This window comes from Myotis brandtii, unplaced genomic scaffold (genome assembly GCF_000412655.1).
Source record: "Myotis brandtii unplaced genomic scaffold, ASM41265v1 scaffold152, whole genome shotgun sequence".
NCBI lineage: Eukaryota > Metazoa > Chordata > Mammalia > Chiroptera > Vespertilionidae > Myotis > Myotis brandtii.
The window spans coordinates 209,529-218,732 of NW_005355502.1; the positions used below are offsets into that span (position 1 = coordinate 209,529).

The 9,204-nt window shown below is 46.4% G+C and overlaps 1 protein-coding gene across 1 annotated transcript in view; it reads left to right on the top strand.

Moving 5' to 3' along the window:
- The first annotated feature begins 960 nt into the window (after positions 1-960).
- IQCK (IQ motif containing K) overlaps positions 961-9,204 on the top strand; it is a 131,652-nt gene continuing 123,408 nt past the window's right edge. Inside the window, exons 1-4 of the mRNA XM_014535850.1 lie at positions 961-1,009; positions 1,558-1,622; positions 3,375-3,504; positions 4,831-4,928. Of these exons, the coding sequence (XP_014391336.1) occupies positions 961-1,009; positions 1,558-1,622; positions 3,375-3,504; positions 4,831-4,928 (342 nt within the window). The remainder of the gene's footprint in view (positions 1,010-1,557; positions 1,623-3,374; positions 3,505-4,830; positions 4,929-9,204) is intronic.

Consider the following 9,204-nt stretch of genomic DNA (forward strand, 5'->3'; position numbering starts at 1 on the left):
AAGTCGGTATTTTGTGGAAGAGCCGGTATTTTGTTCACTGAGTGCACTTACCTCCCAATTAGTTGATCAGTCGCTAATCTAGACATTGCTGTTTAGAGACTTTTCAGAAGTAATTAAGTCTGTAATCAGTTGACTTTAAATTAGAGAGATCATTATAGGTGGGCCTGACCTAATCAGGTGAGCAGTCCTCACCAACAGCCAACAAGGAAATGGGGACCCAGACCGACAGAAACTGAATCCTGCCAACAACCATCGCGCTTGCCGAGAACCCAGCCCTCAGATGAGGTCACAGCCAGGGCCAACACCTTGGTCTCAGTCTCCTGAGCCCTCACCCACACCCAGACTCCTGACCACAGGAGCTGAGCTAATACATTTGTGTTGTTTTAAGTAAGTTTGTGATAATTTGTTATTTTGGGAATCAAAATTGCTTATCACCTGCCACCTGGTATACTTGTCTCCAACCTGATACCTAGGAATTTTTAAAAAAATGTTTTTGCTTAGAAATGCTCTACTGTCCTTTAAGGAACTAGATAATGAAATAAAACTTGTGTCCAGGACAACTATATTTCATTAATATCCTCTTGCCCAGAAACTTTGTTTTCTCTCATCAGTGCAAAGCAACTATACAACATTGACTTTCCAGAAACACTTGTGTCAGTCTTTCCTGGAGGTGTAACTAAAATGGCCGTGAGCATTTTCTGCCCTCTCTCAGCAGCGTCACCTGCAGAGCACGTGTGGACTGTTCTGTGCAGGAAGCTCTCCAACAGGTGGGCTGTGATCAGCCTTGAAACCTGGCAGTAGTACTCCACCTCACTGCGTATGAGAACCGCCTGGAGAACTTTAAAAGCACTGATTCCCAGGCTCTTGCTCCAGACCTATTAGTACTGAATCAAAATTTCTGGGGTTGGGCCAAAACAGTAGTTTCAAAAAGCTCCCAGGTGATTCTAACGTGCTGCAAGGATGAGAAACTGCTGGCGCTTACAGCAGGACTTCTCCAACGTCAGTGTGGGTACAATGCAAGCCCCCTGGTCTTATTAAATGCTGGTTAAGTCCAGCAGGGCTGGGGTGGGCTTGAGATGCAGATTTCTAGCTCCCAGGGATGCAGGTACTGCTGGGTCTGGCCGTGCTCTGAGTAGTGAGGGCTTATGGGCTGGCTTTTCCAGTTATGCACGGGGTCTTCCCTCTGCTGCTGCTTCTGCCCTGCCCTCACGTTTTCCTCCTTTTCTCTCCCCTCTCCTCCCTGGATGCTGTTTTCTTCCTAGGACCCTCCTCATTCTCTTGTAGTTACATAATTGGGGTCAAAATCTAAAGTCGTACTCTCAGGAAAAGTCTTAAACTCTTTACATAAAGCCTGGACTCTTCACACAAGTGAATAATTATCTCATTCATTTTAAATAAGGTACTTCACATTAATTATTAACTTGTAATGGCCAGTTATTTTTCATTTCTAAAAACCCCCAACCAAGATAAAACAAGAATTTTTACTTAGAGGAAAGAAAATTACATCATAAACTGCAATTGAGTATGGAATTGATGGTTTGCACCCACTCCTTTTAGAGTATGAAGCTGAGCTGCCTCCCTTCCCAGAGGGATACAAAATCAAACAAGAAGCCGTGATTACCGTGAGTATTGCCCCACCTGAGCCTTCAGTGAAAAGCTCTCAAGTGAGAACAGTACTGATAGCTGGCGACTGTCACACAGTGTCATGAGTTAGGAAAGACACTGGAGCTAGAACCAGGAACATGGGCTAGTCCTAGCTCTGCTTCTAACAGTGTGACTTGAAGGGCACTTCATAACCTCTTAGGCCTCAGTTTCCACATCTGTTAAATGGATCAGGTAATCCTTGACTAATTCACAGTGCCTCTGTGTGGCTCAAATGAGATCCTGGGTAAGAAAGGCCTTTACAGTGGAGTCACCACATGTCCATGTTGGGGACAGTTGCAGAGAGAGCAGTTTTCCCCAGGCGTGCCCAAGGAGGCAAGAAGACAACTGCATTAAGGAAGGAGGGCAAGAGCAGCAGCCTGGAAGAGAGGCCCTCGCGCAGTCTGCTTGGAGCAAATAGGAACTTAATGGAGTTTAAAATAAAGCAAGACCCTGAGAGATGAAGGGACTTCAGCAGAGTCACAGGAATGGACCCAAACCTAAGACTAGATTTCCAGTCCATTACTACAGCTGCTGCTGTCACAGAACCTTGTCTAAGAACTGTCTTGGCCTGGGATTGTTCTTTTTTCAAGGCGTCCTGTTCTTGCTTTATGGATGCACTGTTTCTCACATTTCTCTGCAGATACTAACCACAGTCCCTTCCCTGAATTATTTGTGCTTCTTCCCGGGTCAGTTGTTCTTTGTAGATCTTGATCTTTGTCGTTTATGCTGTTGATGTTCTTTATCTGTGTGGGAAGCTTTGACTATTTATTCAGAATTTAAAATGGGGGCCCGAGTGGATTTTTCTATCTGGCTGGTATGGTTTTCTTCTACTGTTGTTCAGATAGGCTTGTTTTCTAGCTACATCTGTTCTGTGAGTAGAATCACTGGCTGAGCGCTCCCTGGGGGTGACTGACACAAGGTCCGCAGGCAGGGAGCCTCCAAATGAATGGTCAATTTTTTTTAATCTTTTGACCACCAGCATGGCACCCTGAGTAGTTCTACTCCTTCCAAGGCTGTTTTTTAAATTTGTTTTTAGAAGAGCCATTGGAAAGGAGAGCTGGATAGAAAATGCTGCTGTGAGCCCAGCTTTACACATATTGAGGGGCAGGAGCCAGCAGAGGGGATGTGGGCAGCAGACCAGCGGAGGCCCAGCCAGAGTTTCACTTAACCCTCTTGTTCATTACCATCCCCTTTTCATGCTCACCCTCTGAAGACCTGAACCCTGAGCATGAAGCCCTTGGGAATCCTGGTGGGAAGATGGACTCCCATCCTCCGGGCAGTTTCAGACTGGATTCTGGGCGGCTGCTTTCCCTCTCTCTTACCTGATGACAACTTTAATTCCTGTTTCTTCTGGAAATGTTGGCACATCTCTCATCCACTGATGGTCCTCATATTCTTCTCTCTATTAGAGGAGTATTCTTCGTTTGCCATTTATGTGTCTCAGGAGGGAAGAAATCTAAGACTTGTGCTTAATATGCCCCCTAGAACGTAAAGTCTGATGCAGAATTGTATTCCTGTGTTAGGTTATAAAAGAAAATGCAATTATTTAAGCTACAGTGGGGCCTTGAGTTTTTTGAGATACCAGCTGTCTCTCGGCCGATTTTTTGCATTGAGTTGATAGAGTAATTTAAGTTACCGAGCTCCTTAACGAGCTGGGTCTTGGAACAAATGAAACTCATAAGTCAAGGCCCCACTGTATTTATATGAATTGATTTTCCCCACTCCCGCAGGTTTCACCGATGGAAGAAACACTTTTCTGTGGCTTCAGTGCAGAGCACCGTTACCCATTTCCTCAATGGGCCACAGACTCACACATACCTTGCACTCAAATCAAATTGGAAACAATTGATCCCAAAACCTGTAAGTAAGGAAGATTTCCTCTTTCCTAGTTTGGAGTTTGTAACATTGCAAAACCACAAGGTGGGGTTGGGATGGACAGACAGAGAGACTACGTAAATAACAAATGTGTTCTTGTTTTAATTATTAAAAGAAGTAGCCTTGTTCCATTGATTTATCTTTAAGGTTGAAATATAATGATGATAAGTAGCTAGCATATTCTGATTCTGTGTTAAATACAGAAGGGCAAAAATGTGAGAAGTAGAAGAAAATACCATGCTGCCCTGCTTTGTGGGTTGAAGCCAGAGACGTAGGCCTCCTGCCTGCGCCCCAGTTCCTCTGGGCCTCCTGGGGCCAGGACCTCTCCTACTGCTTTGTTCTGTTCTCTCTGCTTTGGGCCTTGGCAATCAGCGCCATCATGACCCTGGCCATGGGGCTCTCTCCACTGTACCCTCTGTTCCTCTCTGACTTTAGTTCCCCCCACGTCCTGTGCTCATTTCCCCAGCCTCACTGGCCTGGCTGTGCCTGTGGCCCTGGCCCTGTGTAGTGCCTGGCCTGAACCCTCATTGGACTACAGAGGTGCCCCACTCAGCAGCCTCAAGTAATACTGAAGGCCATGTTATTTCCTGGACAGTTCTTTTTCTGGTTCAGAAGTAAATATTTCTCCCAGATTAACTTGGTCATAAACCCTGAGAAAGAAGACACCTACTAAAAGGGTTCCCAATAACTAACTGGGCTCAAATGATAAAAGCAGAGTCCAGCCACCATTGCTAAACAGGGGCCTCTCACACAAGCCATGCTTTAGGGAGAAGATTGCACTGAAATGCCTACCTCCACACTGAACTGCCTACCTGCACTGTTTCTGCTAACCCTTATAAAGGAGTTCCTGGGATCCTATTTCAACCCATAGCACTGAGGCTTTCCCCATCCAACTGGAGCTGTGTAGCCCCCACCAACCAGACCACCTCTATTCTGACCAATCAGGGCAGTGCCTTTTGGACCAATCAAATGACAAGGATTTGGATCCCTCATTTGCATGAGGACAGACCAATCAGGGATTAGGGTCTGGGACTTTTGTCTATAGAAGCCCCTCTGGCTCTAAGAGCCCACTTTCCCTTTACACAGAAGGCTGAGTGTCCCCAGCTGAGTGGAAACACCAAAGATGTCTCACCTGAGCAGTGCAGAGCAGAGCTGTCTAGCCAGAAAGGGACCTGGCCCCAGGCTGCCCCACAGCTATGCTGTATCACAATTGTTTTGCACTGAATAAAGTTTCCTTCACTGCACCCCCAAGGACCATCAGGTTGACAGCCCTTTGGGATCTTCAGCTGGGCATCTTATTGTTTGTTTCAGGTTCCCCCAAAGAATATTTGGAAACGTTCATCTTTCCAGTTCTGCTTCCCGGTATAGCGAGCCTGCTTCACCAGGCAAAGAAAGAAAAATGTTTTGAGGTCAGTGGTTTTATTTCTTTACTAGAGGCCCGGTGCACAACATTTGTGCACTGGGGGTGGGGGGAGGGTCCCTCAGCCCAGCCTGCACCCTCTCACAGTCTGGGACCCATTGGGGGATGTCCGACTGCTGGCTTAGGTCTGCCCGGCTCGAGTAATACTGACATCGAACATCCCCTGACGGGTCCTTAGAGCTGCTGCTGAGGCGAGAGAGGCTCCTGCCACCACCGCTGTGCTCGCCAGCTGTGACCCCGACTTCTGGCTTAGTGGTGCTCCCCTGTGGGAGCGCACTGACCACCAGGGGGCAGCTCCTGCATTGAGCGTCTGCCCCCTGGTGGTCAGTGTTCGTCATAGTGACCGGTTGTTCCACTGTTTGGTCAATTTGCATATTAGCCTTTTATTATATAGGATTTGTAAATATTCATTTTTATCATATGATAACTCATTACCTCAGTACCTTCAAGTGGTTGTTCTCAATACAGTGACCCCTTTGAGAGTGAGAGCCTGTGTTTAGGGTCACTCAGCTCTAGCCCTGGCATGGAGTTGTGCACACACATGCCTGCCCTCTGCTGGCCACTGGTTCTGGAGGGTTACTTGCCAGGTTTCTTGGGCCTGCTCTCCGGTTTGTTACTCCTTAGCTTTTCTCCCGTGTTGGATTCATCAACCTACCTCTGGCCTCTCCCTCCTCCCCTTCATGCCAAATGCCATGCATGGACCTTGCTTCAGGAGAGGCCTGCCCAGCAAGTACTCATACGTACTGGTCATCGTCCCACTGCAGCCAGTCACCTGTGTGAGTCGAGTCCCAGTCCTGGCACAGCCCCACATAAATACCCTTAGACTCCCTCTTTTCTGCATGTGACAGGACACGCTGGCCATGTGTGTTCCCTGCACTGTTAGAATACTAGAGTTTTGGGTGACCCACATAGAAAGAATAAAATAGCAACAACATTTAATATTGACCAAGCACTTGACAAAATGATACTAAAAAAAAAAAAAAAAAAAAAAAAAAAAAAAAAAAAAAAAGGCAGTAACCACAGTGCAAATCCAGTCTGTTTGATGGCCCCAGCGTCTTGAAAGCTTAAAGCACTCCTGGTAATGGTGTCACCACTTGGTTGCCCCTCAGTGCAGGCTCTCTGTCTGACAAGAAGGGGATCCTGCCCTGATGGTACTTCTGTAACTGAGGAGACAATACTTGGATATTATTCTAGAAGAAATGCTTAGTTTTGAGACCTGGGTGAATTCAAAGGGAACCTCCATCCTGCCTCATTCCCCTGACTTACCAACACAGACCGGGTCCTGAGGGAACCAGGGAAGACCACCAGGAGCAGACTCCCTTGGACTAACAGCAGGGGGTGCTCTGCTCAAGGAGAGTAAACAGAGGAGGCTCCAGGCCTAAGGCTCCCTTCACCTGCGGGTTCACTGTGCTGTGATGACTGTGCTGGGACGAGTGCTACAGAGCCATGTCCCTGAGCACTTGCCCTCTGAGGTCCGCACTGGTCAGATCATCTCATTTCCCCTCCCCGCACCCTCTAAGCCAGAGCCCCTTCACATCAATGCCCTTTTAGGAAGGAGGCCCCTGGAACTCAGAGAAGTTGAGTATTACCTACAATAGCCCACCTAGTGAGCCTCGAAGCACATCTTCAACCAAGGCCAGGTGAAACTGGGGCCTGGGCTTTCATCCCTCCCAAGTAATGGGAGGTGGAGGCTGTCCAAGAGAAAATCCCGGGTTTTCATTCATAACCATTTTCTGGAGGACAGATTGCGAGTTGCCTTAGGTTATAAAATCTAAACTGCTTCTAATTCTTATGTATTTTTCATTTGCTTATTTGGCTTTCCCTGACAACTTAAATCTTGTCCCCTACTCAAAATTGACCTTCCTCTCCCCTGTGGTGTTAAACAGGGTTTGGGTGTGGCCAGGTGTGTGGGAGTGAGGCCGGAGGCCAAGCGCAGAGCCCTCAGCCTGGCCTGCCATTGTCAGGTGGCCTTGTCTCTGGCTTTAGGACCTACTGCTAAATAAGGGAGACCTCACAAATCACATTTCAGGGAACTTTTATTTTAATCTTGCTGTTGGCCAAAGTATGTTCAGTGTGCTGTTCCTTTTATTGGACTGCACAAAGGATGGAATGCAATAATTAAACAATGAAATGAGCACAAGCGAATAACTTTTGTTTGAATGTGTTTAAAAATATTTTAAAATAGATTAAATCATCCAAGTTCAGTTCTATTCAGCAAATGTTTATAAGCCCTACTGTGTGCTGATCACAGGGTCAGGCCTGGGGCACGGAAGGGACAAAATACGGCCCTGCCCTCAAGAAAACCAGCCTGCCCACAAGAAAACTAATGAAGGATAATGGTGAACTAAGGTTGTTTTTAACTTTTTGTCCTCTAAAATAAGAACAGATGTGGCAAAACAAGTAGAGTGGATCTGGTCGGAATTCACTTCTAGACCATAGGGCAGCTATATTCAATTGTGCAGCCTTTATGCAAGTGTATTCAGCTGTGATTCTTCTCATTTATAACCTTTCCAAGGACACAAAAATTAGCTAAAAGTGCAATGTTGAAGATTTCACATTGAGCCTGGCTGGCATGGCTCCGTGGTTGAGCTTCAACCCATGAACCAGGAGGTTATGATTCAATTCCCAGTCAGGCACATGTCCGGGTTGCGGGTTGGGGGCTCAATCCCCACTGGGGGTTGTGCAGGAGGCAGCCAATCAATGATTCTCTCTCATCATTGATGTTTCTATCTCTCTTTCCCTCTGCCTTCCTCTCTTAAATCAATAAAAATATTTTTTAAACAAAAAAGATTTCACATTGAGGGTTGCATATCTAATGTCTACCCATCAATAATTTTGTAACAAGGTAGAGTTTTAGCCTCTAGACCAGGGGTGGGCAAACTTTTTGACTCGAGGGCCACAATGGGTTCTTAAACTGGACCGGAGGGCCGGAACAAAAGCATGGATGGAGTGTTTGTGTGAACTAATATAAATTCAAAGTAAACATCATTACATAAAAGGGTACGGTCTTTTTTTTTTTTTTAGTTTTATTCATTTCAAACGGGCCGGATCCGGCCTGTGGGCTGTAGTTTGCCCACGGCTGCTCTAGACAATGGTAAAATGCTTTGAAAGAATCAGAGAAATTTCTATTTGTATTGGAGATTAATGAGGGATCCTTGTGTCAACTCTTATTTCATCTTTGACCTCCCACAGATGTGCTGCCTCTGGGACTAATAAAAATAGTCTGACCACCAGAGCTGCAGGGTACTTGCATGGGGCATTCAGGTTTAAATGATCAAGGAATGTAGAAAATGTGGCTCATTCAAAGGATTAAACTTGCAAGAATTAATAAACTTTAAAGACAGCCAGGCACACTGGAGTTCAAAATCGAATGCAATAATTTAAAAATGAAATGAGCACAAGCAGAGCGTCCTAAGTAATCTCTAAGCATGTTTCTTATTAAAGGGATGACACAGGTGCTCCTGTGCCTGGGAGGAAGAGGGGACATATTTCATATTTAGTGATGCTCATGGCATCATAATGGGATGTAACTGTCCTGCCACAGTTCCCTCCAGGCTGGGCTGGGCAGCTCAGTATTTTGAATACTACACATAGGCAAGATGGGTGAATTACCATTAACTTATTTTATTTCCTGACTTAGGATTTCTTAACTAAATCTCATTCCCTCCTTTCCATACCTTCCCATCCCCCATTCCATCCTCACCCCACCCCGGCATGTAGTCTTATGGTTATTTTTGAAGGCTTATAATTATACTAGTGGCCCAGTGCACGAAATTTGTGCATATTAAAAGGGTATTAATTAGAGGAAATATTTTAATATTGCTATTTCCCCTTTCTCTATAATAGAAGTGTCAGAGATGAAAGGAAATTAGTAAAATGTATATGAAAATAATATATAAATTTATTAATAAACTGGGCGGGGACGCACACAGGCAGCGCCACGTCCCAGGCCAGGGATGCACGCAGGCAGTGTCACATCAGCGCAGGGCGGGGATGCTCGCAGGCAGCGTCACGTTAGCGCTGGGCAGGCCTGTGTGCACCTCCGCCGGGGGCCACCCTGGGCTGGGCTGCATGGAGGCCCTCCTGGTGATGGCAGTCCCCGCCCACCCGCTTCTGCTGTGCATGCCCACCTGCATCTGCTGTGCATGCCTCCTGCTGAGCGGTTGTGACATTACGGTGTCCCAGACAATGTGCATATTCCTCTATTATTATACTAGAGGCCTGGTGCACAAAAATTTGTGCACTCGGGGGGGGGGGGACCCCGG